At 38.6% G+C, this 22,045-nt stretch overlaps 1 protein-coding gene across 1 annotated transcript; it reads right to left on the bottom strand.

Annotated features, from left to right (window-relative positions):
* Window positions 1-969: 969 nt before the first annotated feature.
* dhx38 (DEAH (Asp-Glu-Ala-His) box polypeptide 38) lies at window positions 970-21,171 on the bottom strand. Its single transcript, XM_041985383.1, has 27 exons — window positions 20,915-21,171; window positions 18,497-18,828; window positions 18,060-18,247; window positions 17,652-17,813; window positions 17,398-17,560; window positions 16,931-17,049; window positions 16,768-16,844; window positions 16,522-16,677; window positions 16,200-16,361; window positions 15,785-15,892; window positions 14,858-14,979; window positions 14,611-14,748; window positions 14,337-14,523; window positions 13,486-13,671; window positions 13,160-13,300; window positions 12,628-12,738; window positions 12,268-12,384; window positions 12,075-12,182; window positions 11,810-11,922; window positions 9,865-10,073; window positions 6,656-6,810; window positions 5,759-5,914; window positions 5,281-5,415; window positions 4,720-4,845; window positions 4,532-4,627; window positions 3,425-3,546; window positions 970-1,903 (listed from the first exon to the last, which is right to left on the bottom strand). Exons 2-27 carry the CDS (start codon window positions 18,823-18,825, stop codon window positions 1,822-1,824), a joined length of 3,768 nt encoding a protein of 1,255 aa, XP_041841317.1. The 5' UTR covers window positions 18,826-18,828; window positions 20,915-21,171; the 3' UTR covers window positions 970-1,821.
* Window positions 21,172-22,045: the final 874 nt, after the last annotated feature.

The raw sequence follows: 22,045 nt of genomic DNA, 5'->3' as shown, positions 1-22,045 counted from the left end.
GACATGCCAGTGCAACCATGATGAAGACACTTGAGTACCATCCAGGCTTTTGTGACCTGATGATTTACATCAGCTTCCGTAAAGCCAGACAGAAAATGCGGCCTGGATCTTCATCTCTAAACCATGCTCGCATCTTTACACTGGAGGGGTTTCTAAACACATGGATCCCTCGTGTAGATAAGTGACATTATGTGAGAAGGAAGGACAGACAGTCATCAGATTGTCTCATCTCAGCTTACAATTGTAAGAACAACCACAGTGGGAATCTCGTTATGACCATTTATGTTATTTAACTGCAAACATAAGACTTTCATGACAAACTGAGCAACAAAACTTCTAAAGTTTGTGGAATTAATGCTACATAAATGTACCAGAAACTATTTCAGTAGTCACTTTACTGCTGTTGGCAAATGTTTAATAGGTCAGACTGTCTCTTTTTCAGCTTTTTACATGTAAACATCTTCTGTTTATTTTGTCAACTGACTTCACAGAAGGAAAAAGTAGTTTTGGGGGCATTCTTGCAAACACCTCACGAATGATACAGCCTAAATGAAAAGGAGAAATTTAGCATTTTCATAGTTCATGTATTGTTATGGTAAAAGCAGTTATTTCAGATCCAAGCAAGTTGCTGATTATTGTTTATTGACAATAATTTGCTGCAGTGCTGTTACCTTTCCACTGCCTAATTAAGCCTCTGGCTGAAGAATATTATTCAGTTGTTGGCATACTTGTATGGTGCTCAGCTGAGAACTTTAAATTAATCATTGTTTACTCTCACTTGTGTCTCTACAAAAAGAAGTCAGTGAAGCTGCACGTAGACAATTTATGGCCCAAATCACTTTTGCTTTGTGCCGCCACCAAACTCATTTATATGTGTGCATAAATCAAAAAATATATGTTGTAAAATATATTTGTGAGTAAAATATTCAACAGAATTTTCTCTGATATTCTTTTTTAAAAAAACAAAGACAATATTTATTTTTTATTTACATCAAATGTTGAAAGAAACAAATGTCCATGATGCAAAGACAAAACAGAACACCTTCACTAAACAGTTCATCAATATTGCATCTTGTGATCAGCAGATCGGGGAAAGGAGGGTGTGCATCAACAAAAAGTCATTTGCAAACATCTGTTTTAGTTAAAAAAAAGAAAGAAAACTCAGCTGTTTTGAACACAAGACCCATGAAACTTAACAGTTGATATGTTTAATCCAGCGTGGTGAAGTTGCACAGCAATGCTGTGAATTACCTTGATGGAACAAGGTTCACACCAAGTAGAAAAAGGTCAATTGGCTAAGCCTGCATGAGTGTGTTGTATTACAATCCAACTCTAGAGTCAGTACACTTGGGCCATAAGTACAGTTTAAGTAGTGCTTCAGTCTGTAGAGGAGCACTTCAAGGCGGTGCACGCTGTTCAAGCCACTACACTACAAGAACTAGTATACGCATGGACACAAAGACAAGTAGCAATGAAATTAGATCAATATTTTTCAGTTGCCCTCTGACAAAACAGTCAGAAAAATAAAAAAATAAGCTTAAAAATCAACTTCCAGGCATTTGTAAAATCTTAATGTTTGAGCACATATAAATACTGAACATACACAGAAAACAACAGTCCTATATTTCTTTCATGTATTGTAGAAACAGCTATCGGCTGATGAAGGTGGAGGGAGGCATGTTGATCAGCATGGTCCTGTGCCTTATACAAGTTCTCACTCTAGTGGTTCGTACATGAACTGCAGCTGATGCTGAGGGACGACAGGCAGCTCAAGTTGGACAGCTTTTACTCGTGCTGGTGTGGTCCTGGTTGATGTGATTTTTACAGTCCAAAGCGAGCTGGGGTGCGTCTAGGTGTCATGGGAGCTTCCTCTTTTCTTCCTGGGGTGCAAATTTTCACAGCCCTGAATCGAGAGCAGAAGGAAAAAAAAAATCAGATTTAGGCCAGTTTTATTGGCAAGACAATAACTCATTTACCCCCTTGAGTCCTGCATGTAGTTACATACTAAGCTTTTCTTAAACTGCAGCTTCTTGCTGGAAAATGAATGAGGAGCATTTTGGCCTGTGTGGCTGAACGTGAACATGAAAGCAGCGGGACTGGATGAGACGGAAAAGGCACACTGGTGTCTCTGTGAAGAGTGTTGGGACGTGGAGCTTGATGCCTCTGACAGCACAATCTATCATCTTTAATTACATGACACTGACACTGCCCACACTTCTCATCTCTCCCTCTTGCTCACACACAAATACACACACACCTGCAGCAATTACACCATCGGGCCATAACCCCCCTCCTGTCACTGTGCACCCCCCAGCACTTTGAATTGTTGTACATCCTACAATACACAGGCTGCTGGTAGTTTTACAGCAACAATGAGGACAAATGTAGAACAATGAACACAATCAAACACCTACATTTCAACAAGGGCTCATTTCTTAAAGGGCTATACACCTCATTTTGCATGTTTTTGTCTATCTGCAAAAAAACTACATCCATTTTAAATTTAGTAAGCAATAAAGCTGTATTCCTGAAAAACTTAATGATTATTTGATTTTTGAACACAGACAATTGACTAGAAATATATGACCTAACTATATTCATAGTCCTTAAACTTGTTATACTGTCCTTGAAGCAATGCAACACCTAATCACATTGTTATACCAGAGATATGACTCTAAAAAATGCTCCGACTGGGCCATTTACTAATTGGCAGCACTGCTGTGTGCTACTGAGCAGGGAGACAGTGATAAGCAGCTGCCACATGAAGGCAAACCCCACTAAATATTTCAGTCTGGTCACATTGAAGTCAGAGAGGAGATACTTGTGAGGCCTGCCTGAGGACAAAGGCAGCCACAAGCCCAGGAGAGCCTTCAACTTCATTACCACACAGCCAACTTCTGCTGCTTAAATCTAATTCTTAATCCTATACCTCTAGTGTGATTATTTTCAACATAGCTGTCACATGAAATTCAAGACAGATAAACCAGCTGATTAATTAACAATAAAAGTTCTTTTTAAATCAGTCTTTACAACCTTATTTCTCTCTGTAAAGCTCACAGATGGGTGTGAAATTAATTTTTTGGTCTAATTCGAAAATGAACGTTCCCCTCCTTTCTCTGTTCTGCTGTGGCACAATTTAAATTGCTGCAGTAATGGGGGTCAGCCAGGAGTCAATATTATTTCTTTTTGTCTCGTCTGGAGGGACCAGAGGTGAGAAAAGCTCATCATGAAGAGTGAGAAAGGTGGAGTGGAGAGAGTGGGAGAAGAGCACAGGAAGGGGTGGGGCGGCGATATGGTTAGGCGGTGAGGTAGGTAAATTAAACGTTTCTAATCTCGACTGTATAGAAAATGAGGGTCAGTAGGGACTATTGTCGGATGAGGCCTGTATGGTGAACAAAAGGAGGAAAACGTGTTGCTGATTTACCTCACACTCCCAGTGTTGTTCTTCTTCTCCTGCTCTTCTCGACGTGCTCGCAGCTGCTCCTCAGCCAGAGCCATCTCCTCCTCCATGTTGGTGACCTCTTCCTTGGCCCTCCGACGGTTCTCCTGGAAGAGGCACGCAAAACATGAAGGTAAAAATATTTCCGTCAGGACTTAAGATATAAAATCACCAGGAATTAATAATGAAAGTATGATTAAAAGTGGGAAGATAATTCGATAAGATTTTGATTGCAGGTTTTTTTTTTTTTTTACCCTCCATTCAGCCACAGCGCTGGTGTTGATTAGCCTCTAAAATTGCCCACTAAGGCCTGGCCACCAGTCAGTTTATGTTTGCACCAATACTGTGGGAAAATCAAGTTCTTCAACATCTAGATTATTGTCTTTCTAAATCTGCTCTTCTACATTAAGTGGCAATGCCAAGTAGAAAAAAGAAAGCATTTTTCCCAAACAGTGGTCATAATATTCTTAACACAATGAAAGTCAGGAGCTAAAATTGCCTCAAAGGCTCACAAAATGATGAGGCAACACAATGTGGATAAAAACAGCAACACAAATACAGTTCACTGCCAGAACAATAGCAATATTGTTACTTATTGTCCAAAGATTTACTGGACAATTGCATTTTTTTATGTTCCTAAAAGTTATTAAAACAAATCCAGAAACAAACTTATGTCTGACTGATCTTATTGGGGGGTGAGCAGACAGTGTTCTGATGGTTGTTGCTGCTTCATGCTTTTTGTTTTGTCCTATTACCTGTATATTGTTCTCAATTATTCTTGAGATTGTAGACATGTTCAAACGTTGACATCAACACAAACAAAAAGTTAGTGTTCCAGATAATTCAATATGGATAACTGTCTGCCTTCCACAATTTTTTGGCTTTTTTTTTTTTTTAAACAAAAAGAAATGTCTGCAGCTGGACATGATTCCTTTTTTAATCATGCTTCATGCAGATTATTTAGTCCTGTCTCAAACAGGTTTGTAAAGACAAACGTGAATGTGTGAAAACAGCTTTACATATGCAGGCATTGTTGTTTGCATAATTTGTGAAAACGTTGCCACATAACTCAGCTGCCTTTTCCTGACTTACCTGTCTGCTTTTTCCTGCATGTTTAATGCTATAAAACATGGGTCCAAGCTCTGCCAGCCACTCTCCATCTACTGCAGTCACACACTGCATGTACTCCTACAACAGAAAGCACAAATTAAACATCAAGTTCAGGTATATTATTAAGCGGTTTTGCTTGATTCAGGTTGGTAGCCATTGGTGTTTCTTACCTTTGTGGTCATGACGAGCTCGTGGTAGATGATGTAGTCAGGTGTGTAGCCCATACCAAACAGGGAGCTGGTAGGATGAAGGTGACATGGCATGCCGGTTCTCACGTTCACATATTCACCAATGCCCTAAGAGCAAACACATGCATAAATAACTAATTAAATGTGCTACTCTAAATTACAGGAATCCAGGTTCTGAGTATTGTCATGTTCTGAGGTTATTGTGTGTTTGAGCATATTTCTATCGGTGCACTTTAAAATCAAAGCTAAACAGGTCATCTAGGCTAATTTGCTTCTTAACCTGTCTTGGGCAGCAGGAAAATAAATCTAAAGTATGCCCAACATTACTATGATTGCTTGGGTTAGCTGGCTACTCATAAGTCAAACTGAGAACCATTATTATATAGTCATGATTTCAAATTCCCTTTCAGATTTTAGCGCTGTATTAATGTGAGGCCAGAGGGGATATTTCACCACTCTGTAATTATGCTGCTATAAATCTGCCACAACCAGTCGCCACTGGGCCTAAAGTATTAACCGAGGAAAGCCCAGAGTGCAGAGTACCTTGAGCTTGGCCGCCTGGTGGAAGTAAGCAGCACAGATGCACTTTCTAATAATGTCCCAGTCGGAGCCGCAGGAGACAAGGTTCATTTTCTGCTGCACCATGATGTCCTTTAACTGGGAGCGTACCTCACGCACCTGCACATAAACATTTGTTAGAAGCAGAACCACTACAAACCCTGCTGGCTCACAAAATATTATTTTAGAAAATTTGTTTCACTATCTTAATGTAAAAGCAGGTAAAGATATTTTAAAGTATCACAGAACATTTCAAGGGTCCATACTTGTAGACTTTTTACAGTTAATTTTATAGTAACTCAACTCAAACTTAATGTTTGCAAAAATGATTATTTACAGTTTTCATGTAAAAAAAAACAAAACATTTGCATGAAGGACTCCAAAAAGTGTCAAATTAATGACGTTTTCAAGAAATCTTAGAGCCTATTCACAGAGAGAACAGCTGAAGCAGTTCAGATGTGACCTTGCGCATGGCCTTGGTGTGGATGAAGTGGTCATTGCACCAGATGCTGGAGTAATTGTTGTTCTTCCACTGCATATAGACATTAAGATAGGTGAGGTGGTCGCTTTCTGGAACTGAGAACTTCTCCCTCACTTGGTCACTCTCCTCCTCACGACCCTGTAAAAACACACGGATGGACGTTTTTAATTAGAAATGCTCATCTTTTAGAAAGCTAAACTTTTAATCATAAACAGAAACGAACCGTCAGGCAATATCTACAGAGTTTGATGACCTATGAAGATGATGCATCTAATTAATAATCAGACACTAGCAACAGTCACTGAATCAGACACAGAGCTGCACCATTGTTGGCACTGGAAAATGTTCCCATGTAATGGCCATGCTCTGAAGCTCTGTTTTTGTTCTTCACTACATCCTTAGAGAATTATCTGGCTCACTGTGTGCCTGTTAGATTACAACAGAATTTAAAAGCTTTCTGTGAAAAAGTTGCTGCCAAAAATAATGTTATGAGGGTCCTAAAGTAAAGTAAACCAGAAAAGTACATTTCTGAGTAAGATAATCAAAATGGTGCACTTAAAACAGCTACGTGGCTTCACAAATGAACATAGCAATGTGACAAAAGGTTGGCATAATTTGGTTTATCTTATACTGACAGTAAAGGCCACACAGTGATGATTATTTGACTCAATTACATTAATAACAGAAAGGTTCACCAAGTTACTGAATGTTTAGGGCATATGAATGCTGAGTGTAAACTTTCCTTGCAGCCAATTCTTTCAGGTGACTAGTCCTTTGCTCCACATCATTCCAACATTTCCTGCCCACATCTACAGAGACTATCAAATGCTGACAGTGAAGAGAGAGAAAAAACAAACAAACAAACAAAAAAAACTGTACCTTAGGTCTGTAGAAGATGGCTGGCACAGACAACATGGACACAATAATGAGGATGTCTGCACTGCAGCCCATGTCACAGGACACAATGAGCATCTTGGAGAGGGCTGGATCAAGAGGAAACTCCACCATCAGACGCCCTGTTGGTGTCAAAGCACCTAAAAGGACAAAGGAGGCGCAATTTACAAAGTTACAAGTGTAATATATAAAAGCACATGAGAGGTGAAGAATACAGGAGGGAGAAGCATTAAGATGAGTTATAAGCTTCTTTTCTATCAAAAGCCTGCTGGTGGGGAGACAGCAGCATTATCTGACACTTATTTATCTATCACCGTGAGAGAGGAGGATGAAATGCTGACAGCTGAGAATACTTGTAGAAAAAAAAGAAAGTCAGATCAAAAACTTTGCAGTTTCTGATTTAAATGATTAGACCAAAGAGTCTAAGAAGCTTATGATGAGGAAAAGCAGAGTAGCAGAGCAGCCAGTTTGGAACAGGTAAGCCTTAATCAGAGATAATCTGCTGTTAACACACCATACAGGGAATCATCAAAAGTCCCCCCTTATCCCCAAATCCCTAAATCCCCTGGAATCTGGCTGAGGATGAGACAGAAATGAGACCCAACCAGTCAAATCAAACACAGGAGCAGTTACCAGGCAATTACTGCACTGGCTGAACCTCGCAACTACCTCCTCCAGGTCTGTTTGCAGAGTCTGCATCATCCATGTGGCATCCATTTCAGCAGCAAGTGTCCAGTATGTTTTTGTAATCTCACTATCACTCTGTAGCAGCTCAATGCAGTGCTTACTAGGAAATAAAACCTACATCCAACATCCCTTGTCATTACTTCAGGAGGACCTTGTACATCTGTTGGTTTTACAGCACACAAGTTTCATCACTTCCAGTAATAAAAAGAAACAAAGCCTCATTTTGCATTTAACATTTTTGAACAACATGGGTAAAAAATATATTAAATGGAGACTTTAAGGGTCCCTTCCTTAACCCACTCCAATTCAGCAGGTGCAGGTGTTAAATAAAGTTCAGGCTGAAATATATTTTACCCTTGAAAATTTGCCCTGGTTCAGGAAGCAGCACTTCTGAAGTTACCTGGTAACCCTAAAGCAGGAGCGTTTGCACCTTTCTGTCTCATCCATCTCACACTGCACCTACAAATCCTAAACAATATGATAACTTTAATACTTTTGCAATAGATTTTACTGTTTACACAGACAAGAATCAAACACAGTCATTAATTCCTGCTTCAATCAGCTGGAAAGAGGTAAGTTTGAAAATGAATAGAGAGAGGAAGCAACTCTCATAACACAGTGAATGCAGCTGAACTGTACTTGCCCCTTTCATTGTTCTGTGTCTGTGTAAGCTACTGTGGTCAATGCTGCAGCACCAGTGAAGATCCAGCAAAGAGATATAACATTTTTCACACTTAAACTTAATTTGCCTTAATCTTTCCTGTACGTTTGACCTAAGTGGAAATAAAAAAAAGAACCGGGGCTAAAATACTTCTTTTGTTTCCCCAAGAGCTGAAAAAGCCCGAGTGCAATCAAGTACCCAGTGATTTTGGTCAAAATTAGGGATGCTGAATATAAGGAAAACAAGTGATTTGCAATGTTATGGCTATACACTGCAATATAATAATATGACAAATGTTTTACTATATTGTGTTAGGCTCAGGCCTGATGTCAACTTCTGTACCTATATATGGTGGTTAATGTAAAAGATAAAAAACAAAACATAATCTACATGGAATGCAGCCCACATTAATAAACCTCTGCTTGTCCTGTTATTTCAAGTCTAAATATCAGACATGAAAATGGTCTGTGGTTAACTATTGCAGTGCAAGCAGTCTTTTGATGTAGTATACTGATATTGTACATCCATATATTGTGCAGACTGAGTCTAAATTCACCATAAGTTTGGTCTCACAAAAGGCCAAAGACTGTATTAAAAAGGAAAGATGGACATAGCCAACAGCTCTAAAATATAAATCCCTAATACTGCACTTAAATGGGTAAAACATCACTGACAGCATCTAGGGACTGGCTTCCTGGCTCCAGCTCCAACTGGCTATATTCACTTCTTATATACCATACGTGTACTGGACAACACAAGGAAAGGCATCAAATCCTGACACAGCAACTGAAATCTCGGCATATTTTACTTGGAACCGTAATACATAAATAAATACACAGCTCTGCTTATTTGTCAAATAGCTATTAACCTGCAACTTAATCAAAAACCCAACAAGTTCATTGCACACTGCCCCTCTGTTCATATAGAATATAACTGGTCACTCTAAATTCTCCCTGAAAGTGAATGGTTGTTTGTCCCTATCTGTGTTGGCCCTGCGATGGACTGCTGACCTGTCCAGGGTGTACCCTGCCTCTCACCTGTTAAATGCTGGGATAGGCTCCAGCTTACCCGCGACCCATAATGGACTAAGCAGTAGATAATGAATGAATGAATGTTCATACAGATCTCCACCTTGCCTTGCCCTTATTTAACTTTATAGTAGAGAGCAGGATTGATAAGTGAAAATGTTACAGAGGAGTGCCTCTGAATCACTTTCAAAAACAACAAGGATGGCTGCCAATGATATAAAATGTTGTCTGAAAGTTTGTCATATCAATTACAATGGAACTATATGATCAGTTTTCATATTACACTGTTTAAACAGGGTTCCCATCCTTTTCTGTGATTTTTAAAAAAACAAGAATTAATTTTCAGTTATGCATCTACTCACTTGAAATATGCCAAACAACAGGCACTGTCATTATATTCCAGATTTACATTTAAGTACTTGGGAAAGTAACCAGATTTGCTATTACACAGTTGTAATTGTATTATCATCTGCTTTCCTGTAGGTTTAATAGCTCAAACATACCATTTACTGCATTAATCTCCAGCGAAAACACTGAGCTCCACTAAGCAGCTGCAGACAGGCTGTGTATGAAAGCCTTAATGGTGCTACATTTAAGCAAATAAGTGATATGCTTTAAAGACTGAGCAAATCTAAAGTTTTTGGTGACCATGGAAACCTTCAATGGGCATTTATATTTTTTTATGTCGCATGCTTTGTTTCTCTAGCTGATTCTGTCTTGATCTATTCTGGTCTGGGACCCTTAATAACACGTTTGGAAATCAAAACTGAATGATTCGACTATTTGTACCTTTTTCCAGTGATGCCAAACTGACCCACCTGTGTTGTCCAGAGCTCCCAAGATCCAGAGCTGGTACATGGAATTAAGCATGTTATCTTCAGGTGGTGGATCCATGAAATGGAAGAGAAGCAAATCCTGAACACCCAGAGACTTCAGTAGCAGAACTACATTGGCCAGGTTGGTCCTCTGGATTTCAGGTATGGTAGTGGTCAGCATCTCGTTCTTAAAGGCACTCTGAGTGTATAGCCTGGGACAGGAAGGGGGAATAGAAATGGACACAAACATAAAACATATCAAATGTATGAGAAATTCAAGCCACAATGTTTTTATAATAAACTCACATTACCTCAAAAGAAATCAAATATATCATATATGTAAATCAGCAGCATAGTGTTTCAGCATATCATAGTTAGCATCATGCTACAGCATCCACCGACCACACAGACTGTGTGCTGTGGTGATTTTGAACTTAAGTTTCCTTCTGTAGTTGTCTTTTTTTAAGAATTAAATATTTTATATTTTGATCAGTAATATCATGTCTTGATAGCCCCTACACACTTGGAAGGGTACCAAAGCCTGGACTTATAAATATTTCTACATCAACACCTTCCTACCAAACCTCTCGTGCAGGTACCAGTGTATGTCAGCAGGTGGCACTGTTGTACCATCTAGTACACAGGTGTCAATCTCCGGTCCTCGAGGGCCGGTATCCTGCAGGTTTTCATTGTTTCCCTGATCTAACACACCTGACTGAAATTATTAGGTTATTGTGAAGAAGCTGACAAGAAGCTGTTGGGTCCATTTGATTTTATTCAGGTGTGTTAGATCAGGGAAACAATGAAAACCTGCAGGATACCGGCCCTCGAGGACCGGAGTTTGACACCCTGTGGGATTTAATCTGAACTTCAAATACAAGGCACATAATTACATACTTACAACATACAAGTAAAATGGTTATAACATTGAAAGGTTCTCTGCCACATTCAGACATAATTTATAACATCTGTGTTGACACCGCCTACTTAAACTTGAATTTTAACTCAAGAATGCTTTACCAGGCAACATGTTTCCATTATAATGATGATGAACTGCAAAACTACCACAGAATATGAGCTGCTAAAGGGGACGGGGTGTCCTTTTATGGAATAGGTAGAAGAAAAAAAATAAATAAAAAGTAAAATTCTTTTTTTAATCGGGAGCACAAATGGTTGAAAACACAATAGATTTTAGACGTGTTGAAGTTCTAACGTAAAATCATGCAGGCCACCGTTGTGATGCAAGTTCTTACGCTCCAGTTTATTGCATCAACTGACGAGAGGAAGTATTATTGAAAAAAATTGGAAGCTTTGATTAACGCCCAGATTTTTCTTTTTCAACAAGTAAGAGTTGTCTGATGTAGGTGCAGGTGCCTGCCCACACAGATAAAGGGTATGTGAGTGTGGAACTCATTGAGAGGAAACCAGTGTGACTCACTGTACACTCACACACACATGAACAGCTTCTCAAACACATCCAAGTTTACTCAGTGTAAAACTACTGCAAAAGCAATTCTTGTGGACTTCTGCAGGAGCAGGTGGGCAGGATCTATCCTGAAAGATGTGGGCTTTCATAAGCATTACAGCTCATTAGGAATGCAAAATATAATGAAATGTGTGTCACTTAGTCTCTGCTTAAGTTGATGTGGCAAAAAAAAAGAGAGAGGAGAGGGAGGGGTGTTCAGGTAAAACCTGTGACACATTTCCCTGATATAACAGGTAAACGTAATCAAATCCACAGAAGATTAAAGTCTTTGCCCCGTATCTATGTTGTTGTTTTTGTAAATGTGAATTCAAGTTTGACCAATAGCTTCAACTGCTTCTATTAGTTCTTTGTGAGGGACTCAGGATCACTGTCAATATTAACAACTAAAAAAGAAACTAACTGCAACTCAACAGATATAGCACGACTCATACTGCAAAGTACATGCAAGGGCTTTAGCATTACCTGTAACACTGTCCTGGTCCTGTACGTCCTGCTCGGCCAGAACGTTGGTTGGCATTAGCCTGACTGATGGGATAAACCTGGAGAGCATCCATACCAATCCGAGGATTGAAAACCTGGTGCCATTGTAATGAAAAGAAAGAGAGAACGAGAAAAAAAGCACAGGTGAGAGAAATATACAAACAGTGAGTTAGCCTTAAAGATTGTGCTGAAAATAAATTAATTAAATTAAAATGTAATAAATAAAACACATGCAAGCTTGGAGAACCTTAAGTTTGCAATATCCTGCATCCACAACAAACATGATTCCATCCACTGTGAGGGACGTCTCAGCGATGTTTGTAGCAACAATACACTTCCTCACACCATCCGGAGCCTTGCAGAGGAGGAAACAAAGTCAGCATTTAGAAATGTAAAAATACATTTAAATACAATTACAATACGCAATGACTGATATAAACCTTCTGGAAGATCTTGGCCTGAAGGTCAGATGGCAGCTGTGAGTAAATAGGCAGCACAGCGAGAGGTGGAGCATTCTCCAAGTTCTCCAAACGCTCCACAATCTGATCTGATGTCACCTGCAAGGACAAGGTCAAACATTCTCAAGATACACCATCGGCAAGCTGTTTCAACATGATGTAGCAAATATGGACTTTATACTTTGTAAAAAGTATGACGAGGGTTGAAGAAATATTTTATGATTTTAAAGAAAAGCTCTTGGAACAACTCTTAACTATGCAACATTTTTAAAAATAAATCTTTTTAACCAAAATTATCAGAAAACATTTATTTGAGTTACAATAAATGGTCTTGTCCCTCACCTCAATATCCTCCTGTCCAGGCATAAAGATAAGGATGTCTCCCACCATCCCACTAAGGTGGATCTGGAGAGATTGCTTCACTGCAGCCTCCACATAATCCTCCTGAGGTGTCTGCACAGCATGACACAAATCAGTCAAATTCAAAGCAAAAATGCTGATATCATCTAATCAAAAGCAGATCATTGGAATTCAGACACTAGAGCCATACAAACATTATTTCAAAACTCAAGGTAGACATATTGTTTAATATTGTTAATATTAAACTACCATAAATTACTGTAATGTTGTCAGGCAGACAGACACAAATAAAGTAAATGAACATAATTTTTTACCATTGTTTCTTGTTTATTTGGTGGTCCTGACTTTTTTTTTTGCCTTGTAAGTGTAGCATAATATGCAAGTGTAGTATTTAAGATTACTGAATGCTGACCAGAAATCAGTGACTCTTCAGGTCATTTTCATTACATACCTGGTTCTCATGTAATGAAGTTACTATAGTTCACTTCTATGAATAAATATGAGCTACACGTACCTTGCTAAATAAGATGTCTACTGGAAATGTCCTTCCAGGAATGTGGAATATGGGCACATTGCCAAAAAATGCTGCAAATTTGTCTGAGTCCATAGTAGCAGAAGTAACTATGAGCTTCAAGTCAGTGCGTCGAGATACAACCTAGTAAGAAACAGAAAACATGGGTGGAGTGGTCACTTTACATCATGAGAATATTTACACTGGCGTCAGAATAAAACAAGTCAGGAGATGTGAAGCAAACAAGTTGTGTGTTTGTTTTGACACAAACATAAATAAATAAATAAATATCTTGCAACAGACTTAGTGGATGCTATTCATGTACTGACCTCACGTAGCAGTCCAAACAGCACATCAGTGTTTAGGGAGCGTTCGTGAGCTTCATCCATTATGACAGCACTGTAGTGGTCCAAGTCCGACTCCCGCAGAGACTCTCTGAGCAGAATTCCATCTGTCATATACTTTATCAGCGTTTTCTCAGACGTGCAATCTTCGAAACGGATTGCATATCCAACCTGTGAGAAAGAAGCAATCAAGTAAAATAAACAGCATAACAAGCAGGTAAATATCATCAAATACTACTGTATTACAGCCTTATACATTGTAAATAAAGCACAGAGAATCTAGAAACTGCATGCACTTTAATCACACTGCTTTTTTATTGACAAAACCAGATTTCTAACACCAATATATTTTTTCTCCCACTAGATGGCAGTATTATACAGCCTTAGGCAGGAGATACTAACACAGACTGAGCAATTAGCACTGACAGCGCCATTTTAACTGAACAAACTCAGTCCACAGATTCACATTTGTTTTTACAGTGTAAAGAAAGACAGATATTCAGGTATTAGAGTGCTTTTGTTTAGTGAGTGTCTTACCTACAAGACAGAGGTCCGAGCGCTCCCTGTTTTTTTAGAGTCAGATAGGAATTCTGACAAATGAGCTGAGCTAACAACCTGAGCAAAGTTTCACCAACTTACACAATCTAATTTTCTAACCTTTATACCCATTCAAAGCATTCAAAGTAAAGCTATATACAGTGAATCACCAAACTGACACTGACTGCCTGATTGATATGTACAGAAATCAAATTCATTTTAGGTGTTGCTTAGTGTCCCAAAGTGGTAGATAAAACTGTCCGGTGAGGAAGAAGGCAGGTTGGTTACAACTGTCTCACCTCCTCTCCAAGGTTGGTGCCGATCTCCTCGCTGACTCTCTTTGCAACACTCATGGCTGCCACTCTTCGGGGCTGAGTACAACCCACCATCCCATAGCGGGTGTAACCGTCTTCATGCAGGTACTGTGTCAGCTGAGTGGTCTTACCACTGCCCGTCTCCCCAACAACAATCACAATGCTGTTGTCCCTACAGATTGCAGTGAACACAATACAACAGTTAAAATATAATTAATAGATGAAAGGGATTTGAGAGGAGCAATAACCAAAGTCTTACCTTATAATGTTGAGAAGCTGTTGCCTGACAGCAAAGATAGGAAGGTACTGTCTCTGCTCCAGAATACTCTTCTTCTTTGCAAACTCACTACTGGCCTCAGTCTTCTCTTTCATGTGGTCTGCAAATTTTTGGTCTGCTCTGTGAGACATTCAAAGAACATTAATGCTGACAGTTAAAACAAACTGGCAGTACAGTTTTATGAGTAAAACTTGCAGACTTTGAAAAAGAAGCTGTGCATTCTGGTCACCTGTAGTCCACTTTGCCGTCCTCGCCAACCACTTTGTTTCCAGACTCTTCATCCTCTGTCTTTTTGATACCCATGATATCACCCAACTTGGTGCCTGCCAATTCCCAGTGTTTGTGTTGTGCCTGCAAACATAGTTACTCTAATTAATTAACTGATTAATAAAATTAAAGTTGCAGCCTGCAAACAAAGGTGAGACTTTAATATGATGGATGCTTATACAGAGAAGTTCATACAGCATTCAACATCACATTTGTTAAGCTCTTTTATCCAGCTGATGGAGGTTTACTGAGAAATGGCAACAAAGAAATGGGTTTTGTGATTGTGTATATATCATGTGTGGCGTAAAAGCTCTGGCAAACTGACAGAAGTGCAATGACAAAGCCTAATAACACTAAAGAAGATCTTATTCAAGTAGTCCTAAACTGATTGTGTTGTAATAATTCCAAAGATTATCAGGCTTTTTGGGATTTCTGCTCAAAAATTAAATATCCAAAAATATTCTTTCTCAAAACATTATTTCACTAGAATCCCTGTAAACCTTCTTGGTATCAAAGTAAAGCTAACACTTGTGGGATTTCATCAGACGTGGAAGCATCGCCACAGATACCACTATGTTAATGTAAAAGATGATGGAACATAGGAAAAAAATGAAGACCTTTCTCATTCTCTAGGTTTTTCCATATTAAAATAAATAAAGGCAAAGAGCCAATACACTATAAATTTACTTTGGTGTTTTTGTTGTGGTTTTCCATTACTTAATTGGTGACTGATAAAAATAAACTATCTACAAAAATAATATTATGAACATCCTCACTTTAGCATTAGTCTAAACACTGGGCTATGTATTATCCCAAAATATTTTTTGTAGCAGAATTAAAAAGCCTTTTACTGAAAATCAGTTTAGTTGAAGTAGCAGGCCAAACCTACCTTCTTGCGTTCTTTCTGCTCACGATGTTTGCGGACAAGCTGGCTGCCCTTTCGAGAGATGATTGCCATGTCAGAGGTAGCATCTTTCACAGGGATGACAGGCTCTGGCTGTAAGAGAAGCACAACACAACAAATATAAACAGCGTTTATAAAACATTAAACTTTTTAAGTAAAAACGTGACGATCACATTTTCTAATTTAACAGATATTTATATCCAGACCCTGTTACAACTGAGAAACAACATTCAAGCTTCATTACTGTAAGACAGAGTGAAACAACAAGAAAGTGCGAGTTAGGGGGGTCAGGCTGTTATACTTGTAAACAGAGCAGGTGTTCTTAGATTCTAGATGATATACATAATAAAAATAAAATAAAATGTGACTAAAGGCTTTCAATAAGCTAAGTGTAATTTACCTGCTTTGTAAAGACAATTCTTCCATCGAGGAAGGGAGGGACCAGGTTATGGACCAATAGATGAACCTTAGTAGCATTGTCTTCCTCAAAGTCTTCATCTACCTCCAGTCTTTGTACCACACCACTAGTCAGCATGCGATTGGTCTCCCATCGCTCATTATCCTGAGAGAAAAAAAAAACAAACACGGCTTGTTTCTAAGGATATACCAAAACTAAATTACAACAACAAGGCAAACGCAAAAAGAACAAGCATACAGACTACGAGCCTGTCCATACAGACATGGATTTTTGATTAGCTTGATATAAAGCACTGTGACAGTACCTCATTAATCTGTCGCTTCTGAGCAGATATTCTTTTCTGAGTTTGTTTCTGGAGGATCTGCTCCCTTTTCTTTACATACTCGTCAGAGGTGGAAGTGAAGGGGTTATGGAACTCATCATAACCTTCATCCATCATGTACCAATCTCGGTCAGCTTGCTGCAATTCAAGGAAACAATGAGAGACTGGACCTACCCATATCATTCACAAAAATTCTTCAAAGTATAAAGGCAGGATAAAGGTTGATACCTTCTGGTCCTCCTCCCACTGCTCTTTCTCATCTTCATTATCAAACATAAACCCTCCTTCACCCTCTTCTCTCCTACCTGCAGGAAGAAAAGTAATAAAATATCAGTATTTGTTCTGTTTAACTTAGCATGTGAGTAAAAATGATCTTGTTTTTGAATAGTACCTTTTCCTTGTGATAAACGAGGCGTGGAGCCCAAATGCTTTCTGTCATTGGCCCACTCGTTATACTTGTAGGATGGGGTAGGCAGCGGTGTGTCGTCAGGGTAACGGCCTCTGACGGATCTAAAAATCACAGCAGATAAATTTAGCATTATATTCTAAGCCATTATTTTAAGTCAAATACAAAGAATAAAACTCACAAAAGAGATGATACATGAGTGATCATTTATAATAAGCAACTGGAAAACAAAACATTCTGTTAATATTAAAAAAAACTAATTCAGTCAGGTTGAAAAATGCAAATAAATTAAAACTAGAAATTATTCTAAATGCTCTGAATAATCACAATATTATGAATAGCAGCTTATTTCTGCTCAATTCTTAACTTCATGCACAAATAGAAGTCAAAGTCATGTCAGGCTCAATGGCGCATGGTGAAAATGCAGCTCAGACTAAATGGTAGCTTCTTACCTGTCCCTCCTCTCACTCTCTCGGCCAGAGCGATGGCTTCTTTCTGAGCGATCTGACTCTCTGTGAGACGGGGAGGGGGATGGAGACTCCCAGTGAGAGTGCCTTGAACTGGCATAACCACTATCATCCTCATCCCAGTTGGAGCGGGAAGGTGTGAAAGAATCTACAGGAAAACATGATCGTTTAAGGCAACCAATTAAGCTTGGAAATTATACATAATACATACAAAAGAATATTTAAATAAAAAGTTTAACCTCTGGGACGCTGTTGTGGTGTCGCAGGTTCATCTCTCTTACTGCCCCGGCTGATACGATCAGACCATCCATCTCTCTGAGAGCGCTCAGTCCTCTCACTGCGTTCCCAACGCTCCGACCGGCTGCTGCTGCTACCACGACTATGGCTATTCTCTCGTTCATCTAACACAGACAAAAGAAAGGTGCTCTTAACATCTTCAACCAGTCTAACTTTTGCTTCAGCTGTCAAGCACTTTTTTAAAATAGTATCACAATTATTTTACAAGGAATTATGTACATTTTACAGGCTGTAACCACCAAACTTTTCATCTTTTTTGATGTGATGCATCGAATTACAACCAAAGGCCTACCGTTACTGAAACACTATTACCACGATTAGACGAAAGCCTGAGTAATCATATTAATCACCTCTTTCACCCCGTCGCTCTCTGCCTTTGTCTCTGCTTCTTTCTCGGTCTCTGTTCTTGTCCTCCTTGGAGGAAGCGTAGACTCCATGCTCACGCCGTTCTTTCTCCCTCTGCTGGTGTCGGCGACGGAACTCTTCACTGACCCCTCCTGGGTTTGATGGCGTCTCAGAGCCAGTTACCCGATACTTCCTGCAAACAAGACAAAAAATTACTTAGCGATTACTATTTTTTTATTAGTATTTTATTCAAATTCTTCTTTTAATTTCCACAAATAAAAACAGCTTGTAAATATTTTAAGAAAAGACCGGTTATAATGTTCCGTGGAACGAGTTTAACTGCATTTGTATAATTTAAGTAAAACAAAATAAAATGTGCTCAGGGATACAAACACTTATTTATATATTATACATATTTTATTTTAATGACAAAACAGCTTACCTCTCTTTCTTAGCACTCCTATCCTTATCATCGTCTTCTTCATCAGAATCAGAGTCACTTTTTCCTTCCTCCCAGTCCTTGTATGAAGAAATTTTTGATTTCTTTTTATTGCTTTCATCACCATTAGAATCTTCTTGTTCCTTAGTTTCACGCTCCTTCCTTTTTTGGGCAGCCAGCAGATCGAGGCCAAGTAAAGATGTGCGTGGTGCGGGTGCCCGAAAAACATGGGGCTCTGCAGCCGCGCTCTTCTTCTTCACAATTAGACCCCCAATTTGAGCAGCTGGATTAGTACCTTCTAGCCTGTGCATGGACACATCATCATCATCCATTATCTGAGGGGAAATAACAGACAGAAGAGGTGAAAACCTATAGTGCAAAAACTGAGATAACAATAACTCATTGTTACTACAGCAAGGCAACAATTAAATCAAGTAATCTTTTTTTATGGTAACTGTGATTAGGTTTAACTGCTTGAAGTGTCTTTCCTCACTTATTTGAAAATGGATGGGTAAAACTGACTTAATCATCTTATATGAGTATGTTTATTTGTGTGTATGTGTGTGATGGACTAATAAACATATTCATATTTAATTAAAATTTTGATTAAATATTTGGTGCCACACTATGTAAAAGGTAATACAGGCACTGGGGGATGAACAGTAGATGACCAGTAATCTAACTAAACGTAGTTTTGATTAGAATTATTCATTGAGAGTTACACAGTATTTGAGCTCTTGCTGAATACTTTTGAAGTTTCCATTTCTGCTAATCTGTAGGGGGGCAAATTTATAACTCATCCACTTGATACTACCATTAACTTCCCTAGCATTTATAAACAACAGTTTGTTTCTTAAAGATGACACACTGAAAAATATATATTGTATATTATATATAAAACTGCATATAAAGTATAATTTTAAAAAAAGGCCCAAACTGGCCCAGGTGATCTGGGCCAAAGGTTGCCTGACTGACTGGCCTGCTGTCAAAAGGAAAATAAATAAATAAATAAAATGATGAAAGCGTGCGGAGGTGGAACAGCATGATGCAGAGGAAGGTGGTGGAATTATACTACACACACATGCAAAATGGACTCAAAATAAAAATGAATAAATGAGGGAGCAGAGAGTGAACTGTGAAAAAAAACTAAAGCAGTAGGAGGCGGGCAAGTCTTGGAATATTTTAAAATCAGCAGCAGTCAGCAGCAGCAATCACGTGAGTTTACAGTTCAATAAATGAATGATACAGACAGCTGGTGTGTTACAAGCTGTAAACTTTTATCTGAACATGATCATGACGATCACTAGCAGAGATTCTCCACAGCCCTATGTAGAAGCGATAGTGACCCTGGTACTTTCTGCTGTCAAAACTTAATTCTATTGTAAATGTTGCTGTGGTTTGTTGCAACAGGCCTGCAGTTCTCCCACCAGCCTAAACATAAAAGCTACTGGATATACAGGAGGTCCTATATGGTATTTCCTGGTATCATAGCTCCGATTATTTAAAATTATGTGATGCGTTGAACTGACAGGTGGATATTTTAATACTTGGTTATACTACTCTGTACACAGATACTGTCCACATCTGTCCTTATCAAACTCAGAAACAGCTGTAAATTGTGCCAATAAGGAACACCGTGCGTTTATCTGGTGGTAAATTATGTGATTGCTGCTTTTTATGTTGGTTGGTTAAATGTTGATGTCTTGTTTCTGTTTCTGTTTATCTGGCAATTACATGGTCTATTTTACTGCTTTATTGGGTCCTGCTGAGCCACACATACCTCCACTGGTGGGCTGCTGCATGGAAAAGTTTGGGAACCCCTCTTAAGTTTGAACCGTTTTTTTCTATCCACTTCTTGTTTTATTGTTATAGTGAATATTGATGTTAACATATTGAATTTATGGTATCTAAATTATTTGCTCACAAAATTACACAATCATGTTGTTTAGATTAACATAATACCACAATATGAATATAGGAGTCCTGTGACTGCTGTATTAAGTCTTTTGATAAAAGTAGGAGAGAGAAAAGAACCGGACTGGTGACAGGTAGTTGTGTGTGTGAATGTCGGTCTATATACATAGAATAATGAGCTTTGGCGATTACTTAGCTTGTTTGTGTGCGTACGTGTGAGTACTTGCGTGTGAGCACATGTACGTAGTATGAGTTGAGATGGCCTAGCCTTCCCCCGGTCCAGCCCTGATTTAACAAGTCGGATGCATTTTTAATAGTAATTAAATGCGTCACTAAGGCTAACTTCTAGTTTAGTTTTATTTCCCGTTGTACCTCGCGTTAATGTGTTAGACAATGTCGTAATGTTCGGGCACTTACTCGTTACTCATAAAATAAAAACAAAAAAACAATTTCGATTGAGCTTATGTGCTCCCTTTGTGAAATAACTGGTGAATTGATTTTACATACCTTGGTCTGAGCGGCTAACGCTAGCTTGCCCGGGATTTGATCCTGTAATGAACGGCAAACTCCGAAAAACACCGCGAGTTTTTTCCTGACTGAAACCCAGAAACTTTCACATGAGTGTCCTGGTTTGAAGACACACAAAACACTATGAATCAATCTAGAAAACTATCAGTTTGGCGTATCTGACAATAGTTATACTGTAGATTTCGTAAATACAACGCATATGTTTACACACTGGGAAGCAGCCATTACAATCCCACAATTCTCGCTCTCTTCTTCTTCCCCATCGCCTACAGGATGTAGAGGAGGCGTGTTGCTGCCTCCAACAGGTCATTTGAAAATTTTCATTGATGGAGTTCTTGTTTTTATGTGAAGTACACTCAAGACGGAGAAAACTAACTATAGGTTTTTCTCACAATGTTTTGTGATGAGTGATGATTTCAATTGATTATATTTAATTATTGTTACTTCAGGATGACAAGATACGTGGCAAAGTCAGTTAACATCACATGTGAAGAGGACAAAGATCTTGAGCATTACAAGCACTTGCCTGTTCATTTGAAAGACAGGCTAAACTGGAAGGCCAATACAGATGTTGTTTACAAAGAACGAATGAGCAGAATATGTTTAATGACGAAGCTCAAATCCAATGTTTGTAGTAAGAATATAGATAACCTTAGTCTGTAGTGGTAATGGTCATCTACTGTGCTGTTCTTTGGTTTGGGAACAACATCAGTGCCAAAGATGTCAATAGGCTCAATACAACTTGCTCAAATTGGTTTGAATATAGTGACTTACAGTAGCTCATTTACCAAACTGCTCTACATCACAGACAATACATCCCACAACCTCCTTGATTAACTACATAGACATTAGAGCTTATTCTTTAACATTCTGATTTAGCTTAAAGTTAATTAATATACTTTACACAACAAATCTTTGATTTATATGGACATACAATTGGTATACTAACAACGGTGGACCACTTTGGGCTCCATCTCTAGATTTACTACCCTTAGTAAGATGGGTAAATGGAGATAATAATATTAATAATAATAATAATAATAATAATAATAATATTTTTTGCTATTTTTTTATTATTTTTATTATATATATATATATATATATATATAT

The sequence above is a fragment of the Melanotaenia boesemani genome, chromosome 1 (assembly GCF_017639745.1).
Source record: "Melanotaenia boesemani isolate fMelBoe1 chromosome 1, fMelBoe1.pri, whole genome shotgun sequence".
Taxonomy (NCBI): domain Eukaryota; kingdom Metazoa; phylum Chordata; class Actinopteri; order Atheriniformes; family Melanotaeniidae; genus Melanotaenia; species Melanotaenia boesemani.
The sequence above is the reverse complement of the archived record's forward strand: the minus strand, read 5'-3'. Positions and strand labels throughout refer to the sequence as shown.

Excerpts from the sequence above, each read along its gene's own strand:
- dhx38 (XM_041985383.1), bottom strand. The coding sequence starts at position 18,825 with ATGGATGATGATGATGTGTCCATGCACAGGCTAGAAGGTACTAATCCA. Across the intron at positions 14,524-14,610 it reads CAGCTTCTCAACATTATAAG|GGACAACAGCATTGTGATTG; the intron begins GTAAGACTTTGG and ends TGCAATCTGTAG. Across the intron at positions 1,904-3,424 it reads AACAACACTGGGAGTGTGAG|GGCTGTGAAAATTTGCACCC; the intron begins GTAAATCAGCAA and ends CTCTCGATTCAG.